General features: G+C 46.2%; 1 protein-coding gene across 3 annotated transcripts in view; it reads left to right on the top strand.

Moving 5' to 3' along the window:
* The window catches only part of TMEM98 (transmembrane protein 98), a 170,832-nt gene that overhangs the window by 136,401 nt on the left and 6,634 nt on the right, over positions 1–27,797 (top strand). For all 3 annotated transcript variants that reach the window (XM_069751515.1, XM_069751514.1, XM_069751513.1), the window contains exon 6: positions 12,097–12,156. In XM_069751515.1, the coding sequence (XP_069607616.1) occupies positions 12,097–12,156 (60 nt within the window). The remainder of the gene's footprint in view (positions 1–12,096; positions 12,157–27,797) is intronic.

Below are 27,797 nucleotides of genomic sequence, written 5' to 3' on the forward strand. Positions count from 1 at the left end.
ATTCAGCAAAGCATCGCATTAGCTAGGCATCAAGCTAAAGGCAGTTACTCCATGGCAGTTAGTCAGGGCAGGAGTCAGGTAACTCACACTCTGCTCTCTCTTTTATCCATGTGCTTTATTCCTATCCTCCTATGTTCCCTTGCCATCCACATTCACAGCACCATCCCCCCCTCCATCACGACTCATACACATCAGCCCCTCTATATTTCCCTCTCCCATGTATAGCTCCCATGCACTTCTCACCTTCCAGGAAAAACCTCAGTCCATCTTGCCCAAACACATTGTACAAAGTTTTTTTGTGCAATTTCAAAAACGTCTTGCCTTTTATCTTCCTACTCCTACTGATTTCGGGGGACATCTCCCCCAACCCTGGTCCACGATCCCCCAACCGCTACCCTATCTCATATCAAAACCATACTAACCTTATTAATATTACTTGCACTCCCTCATCTCTCTCTTTCAATTGTGCCCTTTGGAATCCACGGCCTGTATGTAACAAGCTTCCTTTCCTGCACAACTACTTTCTAAACAACTCTCTAAATCTGTTGGCCCTCACTGAAACCTGAATCCAGGACTCTGACACTGTCTCCGCTGCTGCCATTTCTCATGGTGGCCTACAATTTTCCCCATTTCCCGAGACCCACAAACAGACCTGATGGTGGAGTCAGCATACTCCTGTCCCCACAATTCACTTTCCTGCTCATCCCCCCCCAGTTCCGTCATTCTCATTCCCTTCTTTTGAGGTCCACACCATCGGGCTCTTTCGTCCCCTCTCCCTCAGACTAGCTGTCATATATCGGCCCCCAGGCTCACCCACCCACTTCCTGGACCATTTCTCAGCCTGGTTGCCACACTTTATGTCCTCAGAACTCCCAACCCTTATCTTGGGAGACTTCAACATCCCCATCAACAGCCCCACTTCCACATCTGCGTCCCAGCTTCTATCACTAACCACTTCTCTCAGCCTCTCACAGCTCTCAACCTCTGAGACACACAAGGACGGTAACACCCTTGACCTGGTCTTTGTCCAGCTCTGTTCAATCTCCTACCTAAATAACTCACTGCTTCTCCTCTCTGACTACAACATTCTCTCCTCCGCGCTCACAAATCCTCGACCATCCCAGCACACTCCTACCTACCATTCAGTCAGAAATCTACAAGCTATTGACCCTCATACACTTTCAGACTCCCTACACTCATCACTGTCCCCAATCTCCTCTTTTTCCTGTCCTGATCTGGCTGTACACTACTACAATGACACTCTCAGAAGCACCCTGGACCAAGTAGCGCCCCTCACCCTCAGAACCTCCAAACACAGAGTGAGACAGCCCTGGCTCACATTGCAAACTCGATTTCTCCAGCGATGCTGTAGGAGTGCTGTAGGAGTGCTGAACGCTTATGGAGGAAAACTCGCACACCAGAAGACTTCATCCACTTCAAATTTGTTAAAAACCTATAACTCTGCCCTTCACCTCGCCAAACAGACCTACTACAGCACCCTGATCTCCTCATTATCCAACAAACCCAATAAACTTTTTAACACCTTTCACTCCCTCCTCAGGCCAAAGCACAAGCCCCTATGGCTACGTTCACACTAGCGTTCTGCTAGTGTGCGTCGCCTTAGCGTCGGGCGACGCAGTGGCGACGCACGCGTCATGCGCCCCTATGTTTAACATGGGGGACGCATGCGTTTTTGTGTGTTGCTTTTTGCAACACTTGCGTCTTTTTTGCCGCTAGCGTCGGACCAACAAGTTGCATTTTTCTTGCGTCCGATTTTCGGCAAAAAACGACGCACGCATCGCAAAACGCAGCGTTTTTGCGTGCGTTTTGCCGCGTTTTTGTGCACGGCGTGCGTTGCGTCGCCGACGCAGCGGCGCGCAACGCTAGTCTGAACGTAGCCTAATACAGACATTTGTGCTGATGACCTGGCCTCCCACTTTTTAGAGAAAATAGATAACATCCGTCAGGAAATCTGCTCTCAACCACCAAGTTCAGTGATTCCCATCCCCCCCTGCATGTCCCCTGGCTCACTCTCCACATTTGATCCCATCACAGAAGAAGAAGTCTTCAGGCTCCTCTCTTCTTCTCGTCTGACTACATGCACTACTGACCTCATTCCCTCTCATCTCCTCCAGTCTCTCTCCAGTTGTCACAACTCACCTAACTACAATCTTTAATCTCTTCCTCTCCTCGGGCATTTCCCCATCCTCCTTCAAACACTCTATCATTACTCCATTATTAAAGAAACTCTCTCTCGATCAATCCTGCACAAATAACTACAGACCAGTCTCCAATCTCCCCTTCATCTCAAAACTCTTGGAGTGCCTAGTCTACTCCTACCTTACCTGTTACTTCTCCACTCACTCCCTCCTAGACTCTTCACAATCCGGCTTCCGCCCCCTACATTCAACAGAACCTGCACTCAAAGTGACGAATGACCTTCTGACAGCAAAATATAATGGTGACCACTCTCTGCTCATTCTTCTTGACCTTTCGACACTGTTGACCACCATCTCCTACTCTCTAGGCTCCATTCACTAGGCATTAAGGACACTGCTCTCTCCTGGTTCTCTTCCTACCTTTCTGATCGCTCCTTCAGTGTTTTGTTTGCTGGCTCCATTTCATCATCTCTTCCTCTCGCTGTCAGGGTACCTCAGGGCTTAGTCCTTGGCCCCCTTCTCTTCTCTCTCTACATGGCCCCAATTGGACAGACCATCAGCAGATCTGGCTTTCAGTACCATCTTTACGCTGACGACACACAACTATACACATCATCCCCTCACCTTACCCCTGCTGTACTGCAGAACGCCAGTGACTCTGTCCACAGTCTCCAACATCATGTCCGCGCTCTATCTGAAACTCAACCTCTCCAAAACTGAACTTCTTCTGCTCCCGCCATCTACCAACCTCCCTAAATCTGACATTTCCCTCTCAGTCGGTGGCACCATAATAACACCCCGGCAGCAGGCGCACTATCTGGGTGTTAAGTTTGATTCCAATCTCACCTTCACATCCCATATACAATCTCTTGCCCGCTTTTGTCGCTTACACCTATAAAACATCTCTAGAATCCGCCCTTTTCTCACCATGGAAACAACAACAAAAAATGATTGTATTGCTAACGTTGTTGCTTATGACTGTCGTGTTTGAAACTGTTAAACTGTAAAGCGCTCTGGAATATGTTGGCACTATATAAATAAAGATTATTATTATTTATTTGTCAGTGTGCTCTGCTTGTGCTATCCAATGTTAAAATGGACAGAAACTGTATAATCCATTCTTCTGAACCAGTCACATAGGTTTGACTTGGTAGGACAACCCTTTAAAGACTTTTCAGAAGCTTTGCTTTTAGGACAGTTTGGGATTAGGATATCTCACATTACACTGGGTGTTGTAGTGTTTCAACAGCTAGAGATCATTGTTCTGTAGGGTATCTATATAAATGCACCAGGCCAGTATTTACAATGAGGTCTACAATTTGGTGGGCTGAACTAATATGCGTGAACCTTCACAATGAAGGCAGACAAAGGCTCAGAATTCTCATCAGTGACTGGATAATGAATAGGCTGTATTCTTGTGTAGAGTGACTCGGCCTACACTATGTCTGCTTCTTATGTCATTGGGTTTCTAGGTAAAAGAGAATCCTGCCTCCAGGTAAAAAACTACTATAGGGACAGTGGGGTTTTTATGGAGTGAAGCAAGTTGGTTTCAAACTACTGGAGTATAAAAACTATTAAACTGATATACAACAAAAAAGCAAATAACAGATGCCATCCATTTCTCTCCAGCTGTGAGGGTTCTGCAAGAAACAATATGGCTTCCTTGCATGCTGTGTGGTGACCATTGTGAGAAGGTCATAATCCTTCCTTCCCATTGTTGCTGCATTTGCCTAACACTGGGTAAATAAGCTAATATTTGATATTTGGAGGAAAAGTGCAGGCTGTCATCAATGGAGCAATAACCTTCCAACATTAGTTTGGAAGGAACCTATAGACTCCATATTGGTGACCAGTAGATCTTGACATTGTGCAAAAGGAAACCCATCTCCTCATGTACAGTAGGGACATCAGAGTCTTCACCAGTGTTATTAATTGGGGTGAGACAACTCCAAGGCCACACTCACACGTTGAGCATTTAATGTGTTTTTTACCTCAGTATTTCTAAACCAAAACTATGAGTGCGTGAGAAATACGGAAGTGGTGCGCATAATTCAATTTTACTTTTCCTCTGATTCTTCCACTTGTTTTCTTCTTACAAATACTAAGATAAAAACTGATCAAATTGCTCCAAGATCAAAAGGAATCCATTAGAGACCTAAATTGGCATTGTCCATCTTCAGGCTGCGTTCATACGGCTGTATTTTCCTTCCGAGTGGTATCTGTTAAAAAGAACTATTAGCAATTAGACCAGTGTTATTCACTTAGGCTATTCAGATGAACTGTTCACACGGACCAAATACATGGGTGATAAAAAAATCACAACATGCACTTGTCTCTTCTGTATTTTAGATGAGACTCGCCCATTCAAGTCTTTGAAAAAAAAGTCATATCCAATAGGAGTAATAGTCCTATCAATCGCTACCTGCTCTCACTGTTTTCAGTGCTGTAGGCACATATGGCAAACTTTATGTACCGTTGCCTTTCCCATGACCCTCACATTACATTCATCTTGGCAAAAAAAGAGCACTGCTTGTTCACGCTGTTAGACTTCTGCTATAAGGGGAACTTTGCACCTCTCCTTCCTGAGGTGGAGAGGTCTACTAAAATGGTGCAGAGGGCCATTTTGGAAAACATGTTGAAAAAATTTCCATCACACAACGTTAGCAGCAGGGGGCAAGCTTCCGTGCTCAACCAAAGAGGAGAGGCGAGGGAGACACACACCAATTACAGCAGAGGCGCACTGTCAAAGGCCTGGGCCACTTTCATGACACCGTCCCAGCATCCATGCCCTTACAACCTGTTATTTTAGACAATGAGGGCAAGGTTTTTAAAGATTGTCAAGCAATTCCTGGTCAACCAAACCAGCATACTCCTTAATTCCTCTGAGACCTTCAGCTATCTCAATGCCGGACACCTGCCATGAGCTGTCCCTCTATGCCTTGGAGGTCTTGTGCTGCCTTGCTGCTAGTGTCTTGTCAGAGCGGGGTTTTTGAGCCACTGGAGTTGTCATATCAGACAGGCGCTTTTGCCTGCCAACAGAAAGTACTGACAGGCTCACTCTGATAACAATGAACAAAGCCTGGATTAGACCCAACTTTTCCACACCACCAGATCACAGCAGCATATAAAGTTGTTTTAATGTTCAATACTTGAATGAGGTCCACCAGTTGTTGCCTTCTAGGATCTAGGGATGACTGGATGACACTTATAATTTTTTCAGGGCTTTGTACTTTGTGCAAAGCCTTTATGAGTGTAAAAGTACCACAACTACACTATTAATTTTTGTGTGAGGCACTCCAGCTGGTGCCTTTAAGGGTGTATGGATTACCCTGCTTGTAATTATTGGCAGGTTTTGCACTGTGTGCAGAGTCTTTATTAGTGTAGGAGTAACACAACTAAACTTTGTTCACAATATTTGAATGAAGCACTGCAGTTGGTGCCTTCAAGGGTGTATGGATTACCCAGCTTGTTATTTTTGGCAGGATATGCTCTTTGAGCATAAGAGTCACTAATTTTTGCCACTTCTTGATTCCTTCATAAATTTCAACGACATTTCCAATTTTTGAATAAAAATTCAATTTTAGTTTACTTAACTCCTTACTGACATCGGTTTTGAACAGCTGACATGTGTGCTCAATAGGCGCGGGTGGAATCGCGATCCACCTGTGCCTATTAACTAGTTAAAACTCTGACAGCGGCATTTAAATTGCGGTTCCGACCGTCAGGCCAGAAATACGCGCACCTCTGACCCCCGTCACGTGATCGGGGGTCATCGGTTCGTCAGCATGACAACCCGAGGTCTCTCTGAGATCTCTTTGGTTGTCAGTGCTGGATTGCTGTGAACGCCACCCTGTGGTTGGCGCTCATAGCAACTCGGCAATTCTACTACATGGAGGCGATCTGAACATCGCCGCTATGTAGCAGAGCCGATCGAGTTGTGCCAGCTTCTAGCCTCCTATGGACACTATAGAAGCATGGCAAAAGTAAAAAAAAATGTGTTTAACAATGTAAAAAAATATAAAAATTCAAATCACCTCCTTTCAGCCCATTCAAAATAAAAGAATAAAAAAAACCAAAAATACCAAATATGTGTATTGTCGCGTTCAGAATCACCCGATCCATTAATAAAAAAAAGCATTAACCTGATTGCTAAACGGCATAGCGATAAAAAAAAAGTCAAAATTAAGTTTTTTTGGTCATCGCGACATTGCATTAAAATGCAATAACAGGCGATCAAAAGATTGTATCTGCACCAAAATGATATTAAAAACATCAGTTAAGTGCACAAAAAATAAGCCCTCACCCAACCTGAGATCAAGGAAAATGGAGACACTGCGGGTATGAGAAAATTACGCAACTTTTTTTTTTTTTAGCAAAGTTTGGAATTAGATAAAAAAGAACCTAGACATGTTTGGTGTCTATGAACTTGTAATGGCCTGGAGAATAATAATGACTGGTCAGTTTTAGCATTTAGTGAACCTAGCAAAAAAAGCCAAACAAAAAGAAAGTGTGGGATTGCACTTTTTTTTTGCAATTTCACCACACTTGGCCCTTTTCTCCCATTTTCTAGTACACGACATGGTAAAACCAATGGTGTTGTTCAAAAGTACAACTCGTCCTGCAAAAAATTAGCCCTGACATGGCCATATTGACAGAAAAATAAGAAAGTTATGGCTCTGGGAAGGAGGGGAGTGAAAAACAAAAACACAAAACCGGAAAAAGGTCCAGTCATGAAGGGGTTAAATTGAATGGTTTTTTTTGTTTTTGTTTTTTACCCCTTTACCCCAAGGGTGGTTTGCACGTTAATGACCGGGCCAATTTTTACCATTCTGACCACTGTCCCTTTATGAGGTTATAACTCTGGAACGCTTCAACGGATCCCAGTGATTCTGACATTGTTTTCTCGTGACATATTGTACTTCATGATAGTGGTAAAAATTCTTTGATAGTACCTGCGTTTATTTGTGAAAAAAATGGAAATTTGGCGAAAATTATGAAAATTTCGCAATTTTCCAAATTTGAATTTTTATGCAATTAAATCACAGAGATATATCACACAAAATACTTAATAAGTAACATTTCCCACATGTCTACTTTACATCAGCACAATTTTGGAACCAAAATCTTTTTTTGTTAGGGAGTTATAAGGGTTAAAAGTTGACCAGCAATTTCTCATTTTTACAACACCATTTTTTATATTAGGGACCACATCTCATTTGAAGTCATTTTGAGGGGTCTATATGATAGAAAATACCCAAGAGTGACACCATTCTAAAAACTGCACCCCTCATGGTGCTCAAAACCATATTCAAGAAGTTTATTAACCCTTCTGGTGCTTCACAGGAATTTTTGGAATGTATAAATAAAAATGAACATTTAACTTTTTTTCACAAAAAAATTTACTTCAGCTCCAATTTCTTTTATTTTACCAAGGGTAACAGGAGAAAATGGACCACCAAAAGTTGTTGTACAATTTGTCCTGAGTACACCGATACCCCACATGTGGGGGTAAACCACTGTTTGGGCGCATGACAGAGCTCGGAAGCGAAGGAGCGCCATTTGACTTTTCAATGCAAAATTGACTGGAATCGAGATGGGACACCATGTTGCGTTTGGAGAGCCCCTGATGTGCCTAAACATTGAAACCCCCCACAAGTGACACAATTTTGGAAAGTAGACCCCCTAAGAAACTTATCTAGATGTGTGGTGAGCACTTTGACCCACCAAGTGCTTCACAGAAGTTTATAATGCAGAACCGTAAAAATAAAAAAATCATTTTTTCACAAAAATTATCTTTTCGCCCCCAATGTTTTATTTTCCCAAGGGTAAGAGAAGAAATTGGACTGCAAAAGTTGTTGTACAATTTGTCCTGAGTACACTGATACCCCATATGTTGGGGTAAACCCCTGTTTGGGCACACGGGAGAGCTCGGAAGGGAAGGAGCACTGTTTTACTTTTTCAACGCAGAATTGGCTGGAATTGAGATCGGACGCCATGTCATGTTTGGAGAGCCCCTGATGTGCCTAAACAGTGGAAACCCCCCAATTATAACTGAAACCCTAATCCAAACACACCCCTAACCATAATTCCAATGGTAACCCTAACCACACCTCTAACCCTGACACACCCCTAACCCTAATCCCAACCCTATTCCCAACTGTAAATGTAATCTAAACCCTAACCCTAACTTTAGCCCCAACCCTAACCCTAGCCCTAGCTCTAACCCTAGCCCTAACGGGAAAATGGAAATAAATACATTTTTTTTAATTTTTTTATTTTTCCCTAACTAAGGGGGTGATGAAGGGGGGTTTGATTTACTTTTATAGCGGGTTTTTTTAGCGGATTTTTATGATTAGCAGCCGTCACACACTGAAAGACGCTTTTTATAGCAAAAAATATTTTTTTGCATTACCACATTTTGAGAGCTATAATTTTTCCATATTTTGGTCCACAGAGTCATATGAGGTCTTGTTTTTTGCGGGACGAGTTGACGTTTTTATTGGTAACATTTTCGGGCACGTGACATTTTTTGATCGCTTTTTATTCCGATTTTTGTGAGGCAGAATGACCAAAAACCAGCTATTCATGAATTTCTTTTGGGGGAGGCGTTTATACTGTTCCGCGTTTGGTAAAATTGATAAAGCAGTTTTATTCTTCGGGTCAGTACGATTACAGCGACACCTCATTTATATCTTTTTTTATGTTTTGGCGCTTTTATACGATAAAAACTATTTTACAGAAAAAATAATTATTTTTGCATCGCTTTATTCTCAGGACTATAACTTTTTTATTTTTTTGCTGATGATGCTGTGTGGCAGCTCGTTTTTTGCAGGACAAGATGACGTTTTCAGCGGTACCATGGTTATTTATATCTGTCTTTTTGATCGCGTGTTATTCCACTTTTTGTTCGGCGGTATGATAATAACACGTTGTTCTTGCCTCGTTTTTTTTTTCTTACGGTGTTTACTGAAGGGGTTAACTAGTGGGCCAGTTTTATAGGTCGAGTCGTTACGGACGCGGCGATTTTTTTTTTTTTTTTTTTTTTTTTTTACACATTTGGAATTTTTTTTTTAAACTTTTTATTTTGTCCCGGGGGGACATCACAGATTGATGATCTGACAGTTTGCAAAGCACTCTGTCAGATCACCGATCTGCCTGAGAGCACTGCAGGCTTCACAGTGCTTGTTCTGAGCAGGCTCTGTGAAGCCACCTCCCTCCCTGCAGGACCCGGATGCCGCGGCCATATTGGATCCGGGCCTGGAGCAGGGAGGGAGGTACGGAGACCCTCGCAGCAACGCGATCACATCGCGTTGCTGCGGGGGGGCTCAGGGAAGCCCGCAGGGAGCCCCCTCCCTGCGCGATGCTTCCCTGTACCGCCAGCACATCGCAATCATCTTTGATCGCAGTGTGCCGGGGGTTAACGTGCCAGGAGCGGTCACGGACCGCCCCCGGCAAATAGTGCCGGATGTCAGCTGCGATAGGCAGCTGACACCCGGCCGCGCTCCCCCCGTGAGCGCTGCCGATCGCATATGACGTACTATCCCGTCGATGGTCATAGGGGCCCACCCCACCTCGACGGGATAGTACGTCTGTCAGAAAGGGTTTAATTTTGCCTTATATACTACTTTTTTTTTCCTGTAAACTAATTTTTCCTCATTTGAATGATTTATTATCAGTCCTTAAAGTGGAGTAAAAGTGTGACACCATTGTTCTGCAGCGATCTGTGAGTCAGAGATGCTTTCAGGGATATTCTCCATGCTGTTTTCCTTCCATTCAGCACTTTTTTAATCTATTTCAACATTTTCATTGCCCCCCCAGACCTCCTTCTAGTGTCTGCCGGAAAAATTTTCAGATTTCCCTTTGACTCCCATTATACTCATTACTTGAAATGAGAATCCGAGTATTAGGAATTGCTTGGTTCGAGTATTAAGCATCAGAGCATTTTAGTGCTTGCTGATCTCTTGTCATCAGCAATGCTGATACCTAAATATTTGATATGTTTTGAGAGTCATTGAAATGGCCAATGTTTCTGTATACTTATAATGTCATTTTTGGGGCAGAGATATTGAGGGCTTCTGATTTGTCTAGATTGATTTTAAAGTTAGCTAGTTCACAAAACTGTTCACAGATTGCAATGAGCTTGGGGAAGAATCTACTAGGGTTTGAGAGGAAGAGAAGGTCATCTGCAAAAGCTTTGACTTTTTGATCTGTGTGTTTAAATTCTCAGTCCCTGTATATCAGGGTCTTGTCTGATTTTTTTTTTGTACTAGAGTTTCCATAACTAGTATAAAGAGTCGAGGGAGAAAGGAAAACCCTGGGGAGTTCCATTCTGAATCTTGACACTCTGTGAGGAGGAGCCATTCACCCTTATTCTTGCTGAAGGTTAAGAATATAGTAGTAGAATACTGTTGACAAATGCAGTTGGGAAAGCAAATTTTTCGAAAGGGCTTGCCAAAGTTCCAGCTAATTCTATTGAATGCTCTCAGCATCAATTAAAAGGAGTGTCAGGGGGTTCTCTTTTTCAAGGCATAAGAAATTGAGTGCAAAACAGAATTGTCTTTTTCCTTCTTTAACGAAACCAGCTTGATCCGGGTGGATATTTTGTAGGACATTACTAATTCTTCTATCTAAGAGTTTTGACCATAATTTCATGTCAATATGTAGCAGGGACATCTTTACCTACTGTCCACTGGAGCGTTTTTAAACGCATCCTTCCTGTCCTTTAAGGCAGAGTTTTTAGCAGGCTCCTTATCATCAGAGGCAGGATTACAATGGCAGGGGACACTTCAATGCACAGCTGATGGCACATAATCCACAAATAAAAGGCGATATCACAATGACATTTGCACACGCTCAGTAAATGCTTCTATACAAAAGGTATGGTCAGCATTTTTTTTATTGTGGCTAATGTACATGTGTTATTTACTGAAACAACAGGAACACTAAATCCGATTCATCAAAGCTTTTACATTGAATAAGTGGCATATAAGCTTTGAAAAGTAGCAACATTTTGGTACAACTCATAATTGTGCTAAAATGTAGCAACTTTTGACGTTTTGGTGTGGGGTAAGATGGGGGAATGACAGCACAGCTTGTCTGATTTCATAAGAGCTGTGGCATTCTATACAATAAAAAAATCTCTCCAGTAGCACTGACTGAAGTAAGATTTCTGGCGTTGTGAAAAGGAGGCGTATGCCACTGGTCAGATGCTCCAGATTCATGAAGCCAGTATTTACTGGCTTGTCTCTTGGTATCTGCTCCATGTTCTGAACACTGTGCTGACTGACACAGCTACCCTTTTTGACACAGCTTGCAATTCATGTACCATCCTGGATGAGCTGCACTACCTGAGCAACTTCTGTGGGTGGTACTGTAGACACCACCTCATCCTACTGTACCTCTTGGGGTAAAAGCAATGACAAAAGGTAAAAATGACCAAAACAACAGCCAAAAAGGATGAGAACAGAAAAATGGTCTGTGGTCACCACCTTCAGAACCATTCCTTTATAGGGGTTGTCTTGCTAATTACCTATCATTTCTACCTGTTATCTGTTCCATTTGTACAACAGCTGGACAAATTGATTCACAATCGGTGTTGCTTCATAACTGGACATGTTGATGTCACAGAAGTGTGATTGACTTGGAGTTATATTTGTTGTTTAAGTCTTCACTAAATTTTTGAACAGTGTATTTAGATCTAAGACCTGGAGTAGATCCAATGATCAGATCAGGAAAGACTTACCTTATCTCCCATCGAACCATACCAAGGGCATTAAATATATGACTCACTCATGAAATTGTAGTTTGGCAATGTGTACGGAGCCCCACAGGGAAGTCTCACGGTTCAAGTAGTAAACATGTGGAAATACTTTGTACGGTAAGAATATGGATGATCTATCATAATCTGTCATCTAAATGCAGTTTTTTCTATATTTAGGGTTGATGATGTGGTTCGTTCTATGTATCCTCCTCTGGACCCAAAACTACTTGATGCAAGGTATGCGTGTTCTGGTGTTTTAAGGGCTAGTCACTTATCATCTATAAACAGTGCCACGTGTCCTAGGTTGTATGTGGTTTTGTACCTCTGTCTGATTCACTTCAATAAAGCTTAGATGCAATTGCCTGTGGACAGAAGTGCTACACTGTTTCTGAAAAAAAAAAACTATGTTTTTCTTTAACCTTGTACAACCACTTTAAAGTAGAGTTTATCATATGAAAAATATGCCACACTGGAAACAAATGGAAGATCCAACATTGGCACCATTTTTGGTTGCCGCAATCCCCCTCCAAAATGCAATCAAAACGTTGTATGTACCTGTAAGATTACGCTACCTGAGTGTGTTGGGGGACACTCGCTTGGCACAAGATTCAAGCACTCAGGCATGGTACCTCACATGAGTCTGGTTTATTAAACTGCATAAACCATATGATGTACAGTCCATTGCAATACAGCCACAAAACATTAAAGGACATCAGACAGTTCATGTAGCAGATAGGCTTCTCTGCTGTATATTACAATCCCCTTGTCCGGGGTTACCTCTCAGGAGTTCCACTCCTCACACTGACTTCACGTCAGTCCCAGGTCCTCAACACAGACCGTCCAGGTCTACGGTCTCCAGGTGCTTCCAGGACGACTCCACTCCCAGGAGCCTCCAACACCGACCGTCCAGGTCTACGGTCTCCAGGTGCTTCCAGGACGACTCCACTCCCAGGAGCCTCCAACACCGACTGTCCAGGACCTTGCACAGGAACCTCACAGGTACCATTCAGATCCAAACACAGGAACCATGTGACCCACACCCTGGTCACATTACATACCTGTAACCACTCCCCTGGGTGGGAGTGTGGGTGTGTGTGGCTAGTCTGACCCTCCCATCTCTCATGACTAGCCCTGCCAATCTCCCATTAGAACTTACACATTTACATATGGGACTACAGGTCCCAGACTACAACATAACTTTAGACTGACAGCGCAGAGTGTCCTCCTCTGCAACACACATACCGGCCATCTACAATTCTGCCGGACTTTGTCTCATCACAATTATGCCTCCAAGTGCATCTTGAAGTGCACACGCAGCGCCCCCTGGCTGTAACATTGGTCACTGCACCACATACCTCCCCCCTTTGTTCAACCCTATTGGGGTGAACACATGACATAAACATGGGGTTCCGATACCGGGAACCCACGTCACCTTTGACAGACCTCTTCCGGCCCCAACGGTCAATTTGTCGGCCCTGGGCTTCAACCCTTGAGTCACCATCCATTTGTGTCAGCAGACCCTTTTTGGTCAACCCACTTACAGTCGAGCTGACTGTCTGGTCTGAGTCTGACCCTTCGCTACTACGTCTGCTACCAGGTCTCCCACCTCGGTCACTCAGCCCTGAGTTAACAGAGGAGTCACTTCTTTGGACTCTTCTACTCTTTAGGGTGCCTTTTTGTATCTCCATACTCTGGGTTGGAAATGGTCGCCATCTTATATTCTGCAGCTGTTTATTAATCTTCAGACGTTCCAGTCTTAGCTGCTCTATCTCCTTTAGATACGTCACCCGGTATTCAAGAAGTACTCGAATGTTCCTAAGGCTATCTACTGAGCCAATTACAACAAATGGAACCATCTCATCTTCACCAGTTACCTGGACTTCACCTTCATCCGAAATCCTCAGTCTTACCACACCGGATCTATTCACCAGGTCCTGCACCACTTTTCCAAATCTTCCAATGACTTTCCCCACCATACTTCTGGGTACTCGAATGATGTCTTCCACAAAGCCCAGCCGACTTTGCGCTTTCCTGGCATGCTCCAAACGTCGAGCTGCTTCCTTGTTCCTCAACAGGATCATTTGTTTCATGTGAAGACATTGTAGGTGCATATCCTTCAGGATAGCCACCCGCTTCACTGTGACTTCCTTAGTCGACAGTATCACCAACTGTTTCGTCTCTGGATCCCAGTTCACACTATTCGCTTCGACCCCCTTCTTAAAGGCCTCATGCACACCTTCACCGTTACAGGCTTCTTGCACACCTTCAGGTACATCTATCATACACTTGAAGAGTGGGGTCTCACTCTCTTCATGGATAGACGGCTCCCCTTTTGCCATGGACCTTTCCATTAAGACATCTGCCACGACCGGGTGACTGTCTTGTTCTGTTTTTAGTGCCAATTCTTCCTCCGCTTTACACTCTTCCAGATCCTTGGTCAGGATGGGCACTGGCAGCTTCACCTCATTACCACTCTGGTACCGCCGCTGTGAGTCTGTGACCAGCATCTCCTTCTCTTGCAGAAGACCATTTAATGCTTCCCTGAGCACATCCACATCTTCCCTTAAGGCTTTATTCACACTTTGCCACGTTGACAGGTGATGTTTGAGCTCAGAGACTTCCTTCTCCAGTTCATCTACTCTGTGCTCAGCGGCTTGTCTCAGATGCGTTAACTCGGCCTGTAAATCTGTTACCTTTTGCTTCTCATGAGACAATCCTTTAGCAAGTTTCTGGAACCCCTGTGCTTCCTTCGCTACAAACCAGGCCTTGACTGCTGAGAGCTCGGACTCCAGGTAACGCACCTGATCCAGCTGCACTGAGTTGGCGACTTCTATCTCAGGGACATTATCTTTGTTGGCACCTGTCCCTGTCTCCTCTTTAACACTCTTCTCGGAGGGTGCAATTTGTTCAGCCGCTTTCCCTCTTTTACGTCTCTGGCGACGGGAGGAAGCTTTGCTATTTATACCAGAGTCAGTCTTACTGCCTTCTTTTCCGCTTTCATCACTGTCTGAATGGGAGTCACCACCACCCAATCGGTCATCCGGGAACCAGCCGTCCCCATCTAAACAGGTCACATTTTCTGGAATGGCTGCCACCGCTATCATGACTTCAGCCTGTGGAGCCCTGTCATTTCTCTGTGTCAGTACCTCTGATAGCACAGCATCATACTCCGCTCTAGCGCTTGTTACTGGCCATGACATGTCACAGTCACCCCCAGAGTCAGTCTCACCCCCCACAACATGGTGAACCTTCCCGCTGCTCCCTAACCGAGTGTCAGCTTCAGGGGCTTTATTAACCACGTCACTTACAGTCTTCTTGGGGTACACATCAGGTGACATGTCCGTAAGTTGGGCAGACGCTCCCTCCCCACTGGTCAACCTGATATTTGACCCTTCAACTTTGGGAGGAACACATGTTTTAAGGTACGCAACCCCACCAACTGAGAGCCCTCCATTCACCTGTTGTAAAGACACCCCCTTCTCCCACAAGTCTGTGAAGAACTTAGAGTCCCGGCCAATTATCACTGGGCAGGGTAAGGTTGAGACTACGGCCACATCATGGATTGCACGGTCTTTGGCCATCTCTAGGACCACCCTGACTACAGGAAAATTCTTAGTGTGCCCATGGATGCAGGTGACCTTGATTTTCCTACCGGGTATTTCGAGTCCCTCAGGTGCAACCCTCAGTAGAGTCACTGGGCCCCCAGAATCGACCAGTCCATACATTTTCATCTCTTGCATCCACAGGACACACCCCCGTAAACTTTCACGAGGTGGATAGTTCACACAACATACCGGACACACATAACTCACAGGCCCCGGGCACCAATTTGTCTGCGGTACCTCTTTGGGACGCTCCTGCCCCTTTTGGGAAACCACCATTTCTCGAGATTCCACCTCTTTTTTGGCTACTACCCTTCTTCAGGTTACCGCCCCCATTTGGGACTCCACCCCCTTTTGGGCAATCATCCCCATTTGGGTCACCGCCCACTTGTATGGACACTACCCCTTTTAGGGACACCCCGTGGACTTCTGCACGGCACTCAGGCCCCAGTTCGCACAGTACACCCCTATGTCTCTGGGCTTGTACTGGCCCTTTAAGAGTCTGCAAAGAGAAAAAAAAAAAAAAGTAAAAAAATTTTTTTCCTTCTCAATTCTCCAGCTCCTGCTGGTAATCACAAGCTGCTGCTGCTGAACCTCTTGCTGCAACTGCAGCTGCACTCCACAATGCTCTGTACAGCTCCACCGCAGACTTCGTGGACCCGCCGATCCACAGTAAGCCGCTTGTCACCTTCGTAACCCCGCCGAGTTACAGCAAACTTCGTGACATCACTGAGCCACAGCAAGCTGACTTGAGAAAAAAACTTCACAGTCTCTCACTGACCCCAGTCAGCACAGACTCCTGTCTGTTACACCCGATTCTCAGACCGTTTACTCCTCTGGGTCAGATCAGCCAGCGCTGCAACATGTGCTTCTTGGACCGTTGCCCCTCGCATTCTCCACCATATGTAAGATTACGCTACCTGAGTGTGTTGGAGGACACTCGCTTGGCACAAGATTCAAGCACTCAGGCACGGTACCTCACATGAGGCTGGTTTATTAAACTGCATAAACCATATGATGTACAGTCCATTGCAATACAGCCACGAAACATTAAAGGACATCAGACAGTTCATGTAGCAGATAGGCTTCTCTGCTGTATATTACAATCCCCTTGTCCGGGGTTACCTCTCAGGAGTTCCACTCCTCACACTGACTTCACGTCAGTCCCAGGTCCTCAACACATACCGTCCAGGTCTACGGTCTCCAGGTGCTTCCAGGACGACTCCACTCCCAGGAGCCTCCAACACCGACCGTCCAGGTCTACGGTCTCCAGGTGCTTCCAGGACGACTCCACTCCCAGGAGCCTCCAACACCGACTGTCCAGGACCTTGCACAGGAACCTCACAGGTACCATTCAGATCCAAACACAGGAACCATGTGATCCACACCCTGGTCACATTACATACCTGTAACCACTCCCCTGGGTGGGAGTGTGGGTGTGTGTGGCTAGTCTGACCTTCCCATCTCTCATGACTAGCCCTGCCAATCTCCCATTAGAACTTACACATTTACATATGGGACTACAGGTCCCAGACCACAACATAACTTTAGACTGACAGCGCAGAGTGTCCTCCTCTGCGACACACATACCGGCCATCTACAATTCTGCCGGACTTTGTCTCATCACAATTATGCCTCCAAGTGCATCTTGAAGTGCACACGCAGCGCCCCCTGGCTGTAACATTGGTCACTGCACCACAGTACCCCAAAATGGAATTGATAAAATGCAGGTTTACACACAAAAAAGAGCGTTCACACAGATCTATCGATGGAAGAACAAATGTTATGGGTCTCAGAAAGTGGCAAGACAAACCAATTAATTTATTTTTACAAAGTTCTGAATTATTTTTGTGATCGTATAAGCTGAAAAATCATGTTGCCAGGTAATTTTTACTGCCTTTGCAAAAATGAAACCCAAGACACAATGACAGAATTGTGTTTTTACATTATTTTACCTCATCGCATTTTTCTTCTTATTTTACATCACTCTATATGGGAAAAAAGAATTTTGTCTTTCAAATTTACAACTTGTAATGCAAAACATATGCTCATATAGTTATGTCGACAGAAAAATGAAAGTTATAGTAAAAAAAACCTGTTGCAGGGGGTTAATGTTAAAATAAAAATCTTTTAGAAGTTCCCTTTTGAGGGTGCTTAAGAATAAGTTCCCAAAATGAGTTTTTGATGCTGCAGATTTTTATTGCACAAAAAACGCAGCGTTTTACAGTTCCAGCAAAGTAGATGGGGTTTATAGAAATCTCATGCCTTTTTTTTTACCACTGCATAAACTGACTTGTGGTGCACGCTTCAAATCCACATGTCAGTTTCTTTTGGGGTGCTGCTGAGAGTTATGTACAGATTTTCTCCATAGACTTGCATTAGATTCAGAAAATCCGAAGATAAAAAAAAACCAAATATACATTTTTAGAATCATAGAATGTTAAACTTGGAAGGGACCTCAAGGGTCATTGCGTCCAACCCCCTGTTCAATCCAGGATTTACTAAACCATCTCAAACAGATGTCTGTCCAACCTCTGTTTGAAGAACTCACTACCTCTAGTGGCAGCTTGTTCCACTCATTGATCACCCCTACTGTCAAAAATTTTATTGTAATATCTAATCTGTATCTTCTCCGTTTCAGTTTCATTCCATTGCTTCTGGTGCTTCCATGTGCAAATGATAATAAGGATGATCCTTCTACTCTGTAACATTTCTTCAGATGTTTGTAGACAGCTATTAAGTCTCCTGTTAACCTTCTTTTTTGCAAGCTAAACATTCCCAGGTCCTTTGAGCGTTCCTCGTAGGACATAGCTTGCAGTCTGCTTACCATCCTGTTAGCTGTTCTCTGAACTTGCTCCAGTTTTTCAATGTCTTTGTTAAAATCTGGTGCGCAGAACAGGATATATTATTCCAGAGGAGGTATGACCAAGTATGAGTAGAGGGACATAATTACTTCATGTGATTTAGACTCTATGCTTCTCTTAATACACCCCAGAACTGTGTTTACCTTTTTTGCTGCTGCATCACACTGTTGATTCATGTGCAGTCTGTGATCTATTAGTATACACAAGTCGTTTTTCACACGTGCTGTCGCTTAGCTCTATTCCTCCCATTCTGTAGATGTAATTTTCATTTTCCTTGCCCAGCTGTATAATCTTGCATTTCTACCTGTTAAATACCAATCAATTAGTCACTTCCAATTGTTCAAGCTTATCTAGATCCTTCTGAATCTATTCTGTCTTCTCTAGTGTGTTAAGGTACCGTCACACTGAACGATATCGCTAGCGATCCGTGACGTTGCAGCATCCTGGCTAGCGATATCGTTCAGTTTGACACGCAGCAGCGATCAGGATCCTGCTGTGATGTCGTTGGTCGCTGCAGAAAGTCCAGCACTTTATTTCGTCGCTGGACTCCCTGCAGACATCGCTGAATCGGCGTGTGTGACGCCGATTCAGCGATGTCTTCACTGGTAACCTGGGTAAACATCGGGTTACTAAGCGCAGGGCCGCGCTTAGTAACCCGATGTTTACCCTGGTTACCATCGTAAAAGTAAAAAAAAACAAACACTACATACTTACATTCCGGTGTCTGTCCCCGGCGCTGTGCTTCTCTGCACTGGCTGTGAGCGCCGGCCAGCCGGAAAGCACAGCGGTGACGTCACCGCTCTGCTTTCCGGCCGCTGTGCTCACAGTCAGTGCAGGAAAGCACAGCGCCAGGGGACAGACAGGGGAAGGTAAGTACGTAGTGTTTGTTTTTTTTACTTTTACGATGGTAACCAGGGTAAACATCTGGTTACTAAGCGCTGCCCTGCGCTTAGTAACCCGATGTTTACCCTGGTTACCGGCATCGTTGGTCGCTGGAGAGCTGTCTGTGTGACAGCTTTCCAGCGACCAAACAGCGACGCTGCAGCGATCGACATCGTTGTCGGTATCGCTGCAGCGTCGCTGAGTGTGAAGGTACCTTTAGCTATCCCTCCTAGCTTTGCATCATCTGCAATTTTGATTAGCTTACCTTTAGCTCCCTTATCTAGATCATTTATGAAAATGCTGAAAAACTCTGGGGCTAGAACAGAGCCTTGTGGTACCCCACTTGAAACACTCTTCCAATTAGATGTGCAGCCAATTATTACCACTCTTTGAGTATGATCACTGAGCCAGTTATGAATCCACCTAAATGTTGCCTTGTCAATCCCATACTTGGTCATTTTTTCAATAAGGATAATAGGAGATACTTTAGCAAATGCCTTGCTGAAGTCGAGATATTATATCTACCACATTTCACTCATCTACCCAGTGATTCCATCATAGAAGCAAATTAGATTCGGCTGGCATGACTACAAACCCATGCTGGCTCTGGTTAATTATTGTATTATTATCCAAGTATTAACAGACATGAGTTTAATAATTTGTTCAAAGATCTTTCCTGGTATAAAAATAAGGCTCACTGACCTGTAGTTTCCTGGCTCCGTCTTCTTTACTTTTTTGAAGATAGGTGTAACATTTGCCCTTCTCTAATATTCTGGAATTTCTCCTGTTCTCCTAGAATTTTCAAAGATTCTGGCTAGTGGTTCTGCAATTTCTTCTGCTATCTCTTTCAGTACCCTAGGATGTAATTCATCTGGACCAGGATATTTAAATTATTTAAATTAGCTAAGTGCTCCCTCACCATCTCTCTGTATAGATAGTGTGGATTTTTTTATTTTTTCAATAGCACAGTGAAGATCAGTTGATGTTACATGTGGTTTCTTAGAGAACACAGATGCAAAATAGGAATTTCAAAGTTCGGCCTTTTCAACATCATTTTTGACCAGTTCACCATTTTTGTCCTGCAAAAATGATATTGCATCTTTCACTTTTCTTTTGATTTTGACATACCCCCCAAATCTTTTTTTATTGCTTTTGATCTCACTTCATTACTGGCATTAGCTCTTCCAACTCTTGCCCTGCATTCCCTGCAAACAGCATTATATTCTTCTTTAGCTATGCTTTCCATTTAATATAAGAGTACATTTCCTTTTTCCTTTTTTAGCAAGTGTTTAAGTTCTGAGTACTTTTCGGGATTGTTTCTGATTATGCAGTGAGAATTTCATTTATAAAAAATTCCCATCATTCTTGAACATTTCTGTCATTTAGAACATTCAGCCATTGGACCTTTCCTGCCCTCTTTCCGAGTTCATTAAAATCATTCTTTCTGATGCTCAACTTAAAGTCTAAGTCCTCTTTGGCCTTCCTCCTCTTGTAATCCAAAATTTGAGGATAGCATGATCACTGCCTCCTATATTCCCGGTCACCTTTAAGGCCCCTTCACATTAAGCGACGCTGCAGCGATACCGACAACGATCCGGATCGCTGCAGCGTCGCTGTTTAGTCGCTGGAGAGCTGTCACACAGACAGCTCTCCAGCGACCAACGATCCCGAGGTCCCCCGGTAACCAGGGTAAACATCGGGTTACTAAGCGCAGGGCCGCGCTTAGTAACCCGATGTTTACCCTGGTTACCAGTGTAAATGTAAAAAAAACAAACAGTACATACTTACCTACCGCTGTCTGTGCCCGGCGCTCAGCTTCTCTGCACTCCTCCTGTACTGACTGTGAGCACAGCGGCCGGAAAGCAGAGCGGTGACGTCACCGCTCTGCTTTCCGGCTGACCGACGCTCACAGCCAGTACAGGAGGAGTGCAGAGCACAGCGCTGGGGACAGACAGTGGTAGGTAAGTATGTAGTGTTTTTTTTTTTTTACATTTACGCTGGAAACCAGGGTAAACATCGGATTACTAAGCGCGGCCCTGCGCTTAGTTACCCGATGTTTACCCTGGTTACCAGTGAAGACATCGCTGAATCGGTGTCACACACGCCGATCCAGCGATGTCCACGGGAGATCCAGTGACGAAATAAAGTTCTGGACTTTGTTCAGCGACCAACGATCTCCCAGCAGGGGCCTGATCGTTGGTCGCTGTCACACATAACGATTTCCTTAACGATATCGTTGCTACGTCACAAAAAGCAACGATATCGTTAACGATATCGCTATGTGTGAAGGTACCTTTACTTCTTGAATCATTTCCCTGTTGATAAAAATTAAGTCCAAGATGGCAGATCCATGGCAGAAATGCATTAAAATCCGCACAACTGTTTTAATAAAGTTTTGTCAAAGCCAAATACCAGGCAGTATCAAAAACAAAGCTGCTTTATTTTGAATGTGATACCCCAACAAGAGACAAAAACTGCAGCATCAAAAACGTGGTAGAGGCAAATATAAAAGAAACTTGCTGAAAAACGCAATGAAAAAAACACAAGTAACCTAATTTACTATAAAAAAACTCACCAAATACTCATCATGGGAAAATAGTTACCTGTCTACACACCAGTCCAGACACAGCAATAGCATTAGTGGCACAAGTTAACTATAAGTTATGGCTGCTTTTATGTTTTATGGTTCTTCAGGGTGCTTTCACATTGCATTTAGTTACACATTCGTGGGTTCCTTTGGAGCATTACAGTCTATGGCCCAGTCAGAACAAATGTCTAAATCCCATTTTGTGTTTGGACATGTAACGGGGGACAGGGTGGTAGTCATGGCGAGGGGCTTCTGTATTTCCCTCACACCCTGGCGCCCCTCTGCATTAATAAAAGAATGTCAATTTTGTGGTGTGTTGTGTGTCATGTACTTCACCCACCTGGGGGTCAGGGATCGCTTCAGCATACAGAGCTCCAGTCCTTTTCAGACACACACAAATATAATCAGAGTCCTTGTTCTTTTCCAATGAAACTTTACTGAACTCAGGCATTTTCATAACAGTTACAGTCCATTCATTTTCACAATACAAGATGGGGGCTGGAACAAAGCGCAGCTGGGAGGAGGCCCCCCATGACTGCTTTGAGCCGGGCGGTCTTTTTAAATAATGCTGCGGCTGGGATAGGAGAATGGAAAGGGGGGGAAGAGGTTTAGAAGGGGGAGGTAGTAGGGAAAGTGCGGGAAAACCGCCATTCCCTACCTTAATTCAGGAGAAGGAAGACGTGCAGGATGGCGTCGGCGGAGTCCATGATGTCCCAGCTGAGAGAGATGGCCAGGTCCAGGAGAGGGGGCTGGCTTGAGGCCCAGCTGGCCTCCATCATCGGTGCTGCAGGAGGATCCGGGCAGAGCTCACGGGGCAGGAGGACCAGGCCCCCAGAGAGACTATCTCCCGAAGTCCCGGCGCGTGGCAGGCGCAGGCTCCGGAGCCCCTCCAGGGACCCTGCGGGCGGTGAGTCAGGCGGCGCTGCCCCCTCCGGTCGCTCCCGCTCCGGCAGGAATCCAAGTACCCGGCCTGCAGGCGCCGGGAGTCGGGCCCAGGACACCGCCGCTGCTGCCGGGAGCGCCGGACCGGAAGTGCTGCCTGCGCGATCCAGGCAGAGCGCAGCCGCAGCTTCCCCAGCTCCTGTCAGGTCTCCTGCTCCCAGGGGACGCGCGGCCGCCGCTCCACCGGCTTCTCCTGCTGTGCCGGTGTCCAGAGGGAGAGCGGCCGCCGCTCCCCCTGCCCCCAGCAGATCCACAGCGCCCAGGGGGCGCGCAGCGGCAGGAAGAGGAAGAGCAGCGCTGCCAGGAGGAGCAGCACAGCCAGGAAGAGCTGCACAGCCAGGAGGAGCAGCGCGGCTAGGAGGAGCAGCACGGCCAGGAAGAGCAGCAGCAGCAGCAGCCAGGAATCCGGACCCTTTACCGGCGGCAGGCACCCACAGCCCATCACCTCCCAGGGTGCCTGCTGGGATGACCACGAGGAGTACACAGGCGGCGGACGGTCAGCGGTCGGGAGATCTTATACGTCCCGCTTGTACGGAACGGCGCAGCGGAGGGAGAGATGCAGGCAGCAGTGTCAAACTGCCTGCCCGGGAGCGAAGAATGTTACACGACCGGGCGGGCTCGCCCGGGTTGGAACACGGGGATCGGTCGAGGTCGCCCAGGAGGTCTCTGGAGCACAGAGCAGCATTTACCCGTTACCCATCGGACGGTGAGGTGGCGGGGGATATTGACCACGGACGGAGGAGTGGGTCGGTACAGCAGCTACAGCACGCTCGGGTCCCCCCTGGTGACGAGGAGGCCAGGGGCGCGGGCCTGGGGCAGAGAGGGCTAGCGGCGCAGCAGTTCCAACATGCTCGGGTCCCCCCTGGTGACGAGGAGGCCAGGGGCGCGGGCCCAGGGCATCGACGCGGTGAGGAGGTGTCGGAGTCCAGCGGTGATCGTCAAGGGAGGTCGGAGCAACTTTTTGCGTAGATTGGAGGGGGGGTCGGCAACTGGGGTTGCCGCATCGCCGGTGGAGGCATGGTTGGCTGGGCGAGGGGTGGTACCCCCGTCGGGAAGTGGGTTGGTAAGCCCTAGTCGGGTATTGGAGGTGGCATCGGCAGGTGTATCGGTTTCGGTTCAGACAGAGAAGGAGAAAGGCGATACGGTCAAATTAGATGACAGAGCGAAAGGGGAAGTTTATGTGTGCTTTGAAGGGCCGTTGGGAGCGCATTTAAAAAAGGAGGTGAAGGAGAAGATTTGGAGAGACGAGTATGTGGAAATTTTTTCCCTGCTTCCGTTGGAGAAGTTTAACTTGGATAAAGGGAAAAAAGACGATAGCAAAAAGGAGGAGGAAGAAAAGCGGAGGTGGCGGTTAATTCCGCAGACATTTGTGAATTGGTTACAGGCATTCGCAATATTGGCGAGCGTAGTGGGGGAGAAGGCGCCCGAGAATTGCTCGGGTTTGTTTTGCTATCTAGACTCGATTGGGGAGGCGCATCGTACATACGGCTGTCAGACGTGGCTGCGGTATGATGAGCAGTTTAGGCAGAGAAAGGCAGTGAGGCCGGAAATTAGGTGGGACCAGAAGGATATAGGCCTTTGGCTGAAGGTTATGGCCCCAGCTAGACATGGGCAGTCCTTTCATGGGTCCGGGGGTGGTGGCAGCCAGCAGGCGGGACACGGAAGCAGTAGTCAGGGTGCACAGGGAGCAAAGGAGAAGTCTGGAACCTGCTGGCAGTTTAATGACGGGCAGTGTAAATACGGTAACACCTGTAAATTTAAGCATGTGTGTTCCCACTGTAATGGAAGTTCACACGGGGATTCAAAGTGTTTCAGGAAGGGAAAAGGAAAGCCAGTTGTGGGTGCCGGTCAAGGGGGAGAGCCCGGTGAGGCTTCACGAGATGGCCCCCTTTCTAAATAGGTACCCTGATCAGGTGAAGGCAGGTATTATTTTTAATGGTTTTGCGGATGGTTTTAGGATTCCTCCCCCGAGTCACGAGGTTCCTTTTTCGATTAAGAATTTGCGGTCGGCAATGTTGCATGCCGAGGTGGTTGATGTTAAACTCAAGAAAGAAGTGGAGTTGGGAAGGATGTCTGGGCCGTTTTTGAACCCGCCGACTGAGGGTATGGTGGTTTCCCCTTTGGGGGTGGTGCCTAAGAAAGAGCCGAATTAATTTCGGTTGATTCAACATTTGTCATATCCAAAGGGTCGGTCGGTAAATGATGGCATCGCCCAAGAGCTGTGCTCTGTTGAGTATACATCATTCGATGCAGCGGTGCAGTGGGTGAGAAGGCATGGCCCGGGGGCGCTGTTGGCAAAGACGGATATTGAATCGGCCTTCCGTTTGCTTCCGGTGCATCCGGACAGTGTTCCGTTGTTAGGTTGCTTTTGGAATGGTGGTTACTATTTGGACAGATGTTTGCCAATCGGTTGCGCCATTTCTTGTTCATTGTTTGAGACATTTAGTACTTTTCTGGAGTGGGTGGTTAGGGACGTGGCGGGAGTTCAGTCGGTTATCCATTATTTGGATGATTTTTTGTTTATTGGGCCGCCTGATTCCGCAGTGTGTCGTAATACGTTAACGGCTATGTTTTGGGTAGCAGAGCTTTTTGGAGTTCCATTAGCGGCGGATAAGACGGAAGGTCCCACTACGGTGTTGAGTTTTTTGGGAATTTTAATTGACTCCGAGAGAATGGAGTGTCGGTTGCCGGAGGATAAGTTGGCCATGCTGCAGCAGGAGGTTGATAGAGCTAGAAGGAGGAGGAAGCTGACTTTGAAAGAGTTGTCTCTCTTGGGTAGATTGAATTTTGCATGTCGGATCATACCCATGGGCAGGATATTTTGTCGCAGGTTGTCGGTCGCAACAGCAGGTGTGAAAGAGCCGCATCATTTTGTTCGCCTGAGCAAGGAACACAAAGACGACTTGCTAGTGTGGCAACGTTTCTTGTGCAATTACAACGGGCGGTCGTTGATTCAGCAGGAGGTCTTAACAAACTTTGATTGCGAGATTTATACGGATGCAGCCGGTTCGGCTGGTTACGGGGCCTATTGCGGTGGTCGTTGGTGTGCCGGACGGTGGCCGGGCCAGTGGAGGGAGTTGGGCCTTACAAAAAACCTGGTTTTGCTGGAATTGTTTCCTATTGTGGTGGCGGTTTCCATTTGGGGGGAAATGTTTGCTAACAGGAGGATTCATTTTTCATTGCGACAACATGAGCGTCGTGTCGGTGATGAACAGTTTATCGGCCTCATCCCCCCCGGTGATTAAGTTGGTGAGGGAGTTGGTTTTCCGGTGCTTGGAGCTGAACGCTTGTATTTCGGCCGTGCATGTGCCGGGTGTGCAGAACTCAATAGCCGATGCATTGTCTCGTTTCCAGTGGGACCGTTTTCGGGAATTGGCACCGGACGCGGAGATCTCGGGAGAGGAATGCCCTTTGAATCTTTGGAGCGTGATTATGGACGAGCGGGCCGGTTGATTCGGGAGTCTGTTACGAGTCAAACCTGGGCATCATACGAAGCCTCTTGGAGGGTATGGCAAAGTTGGGTGTCGGTGTGGGGTCAGTTGGTGTCTGACGAAGATAGGATGTTGGCGGTGTTATTCTTGATCGGTAAGGCGGCCGAGGAAGGTTGGTCGATTTCGAAGGTAAATAAATTTGTTGCTGGATTGGCTTTTGCTTTTAAGTTGAATGGGTTGGTGGACGCGACAAAGCATTTTTTGGTCAGACAAGCACTTTTTTTAAATTTTTTTTAGGAGAGGCAATCAGTCGATTGACCGTCGCCGCCCCATTTCGTTTAGCCTTTTGGAACGGTTGGGCAGAGTTTTGGAGATTATTTGTGGTTCGAGTTTTGAGTTGGCGTTATTTCGTCTCGCTTTTTCATTAGCATTTTTTGGGGCATTGCACGTTGGGGAGCTGGTGTCGAGTTCCAGAGTTAGAGCAGGGGGTTTGTTGGCAGAGGATGTGGAAGTCTGGATGAGGGGTATCGTTTTTTGGATTCGGCGTTCAAAGACTGACCAAATTGGGAGAGGAAAACGTGTGGTGCTGGGGAGGGTTAACGGGTCTCTGATGTGCCCTAGAGGTTGTCTGGAAGCATACTGGCAGTTATGGTCAGGCAGATCTGGCCCTTTGTTGTGTCACGCAGAGGGGTCCTTTTTGTCACGCTTTCAGTTCATTGCGGTGTTAAGAAGGGGCTTGCGGGAGTTGGGCCTTTCTCCGGATTTGTTTGGGTCGCATTCATTTCGTATCGGGGCGGCATCAGAAGCTGATAGTTTGGGTTTGGGCGCGGAAGACATTTGTAGAATTGGCAGGTGGACTTCCAATCGTTACTTAAGTTACGTCCGTCATTAATTTAGTGGTGTGATTATGATTTTGTATTTGACCCCAGTGTTTTTTCTTCATGCATCTTGTTGCAGGTGTGTCCCCTTACTTAGCCTGGATCTTCGGACATTCGTTCGTTCATTGGGGGGCGCTGCGGGCCGAGGTCAGGCCGGACGGTAGGCAACTGGGGTTTAGTAGGCGTCAAGTTGTCATTCGGTGGTTGGGATATAGGGGGATGGTGTGGAGCAGGGCCCTTTCTGAATTTTCTAAGGCGGTTCGTTTAGATAGACAACCTGACATTTTAATTATGCATTTGGGGGGGAACGACTTGGGTGTGCGGCCTGTCAGGGAGTTGATTAGGGACATACGGTTCGATTTGTTGAGGTTGCAGGTATCATTTCCTGGGGTGTTGATTGTGTGGTCAGATATTGTGCCTAGGAAACAGTGGAGGGGGGCTAGATCTTTGAAGGGTATTAATAGGGCTAGGGTCAAGTTGAATAGGGCAATAGCGGGTTTTGTTTCCAGGAACGGGGGGATTAGTGTTAGACATTTTGAATTGGAGTCAGGGCTTGGTAACTACTGGTTGGAGGACGGAGTCCACTTAAACGCGATTGGGATTGATTTGTGGACTTTAGCATTGCAAGAAAGAGTTGAACGGGCGTTGGTGGCGTTGGGGCACTCACGAGCCTGAGGTGGTCAGGGCTGTTC

Source organism: Ranitomeya imitator, chromosome 2, assembly GCF_032444005.1.
Source record: "Ranitomeya imitator isolate aRanImi1 chromosome 2, aRanImi1.pri, whole genome shotgun sequence".
Classification (NCBI taxonomy): domain Eukaryota; kingdom Metazoa; phylum Chordata; class Amphibia; order Anura; family Dendrobatidae; genus Ranitomeya; species Ranitomeya imitator.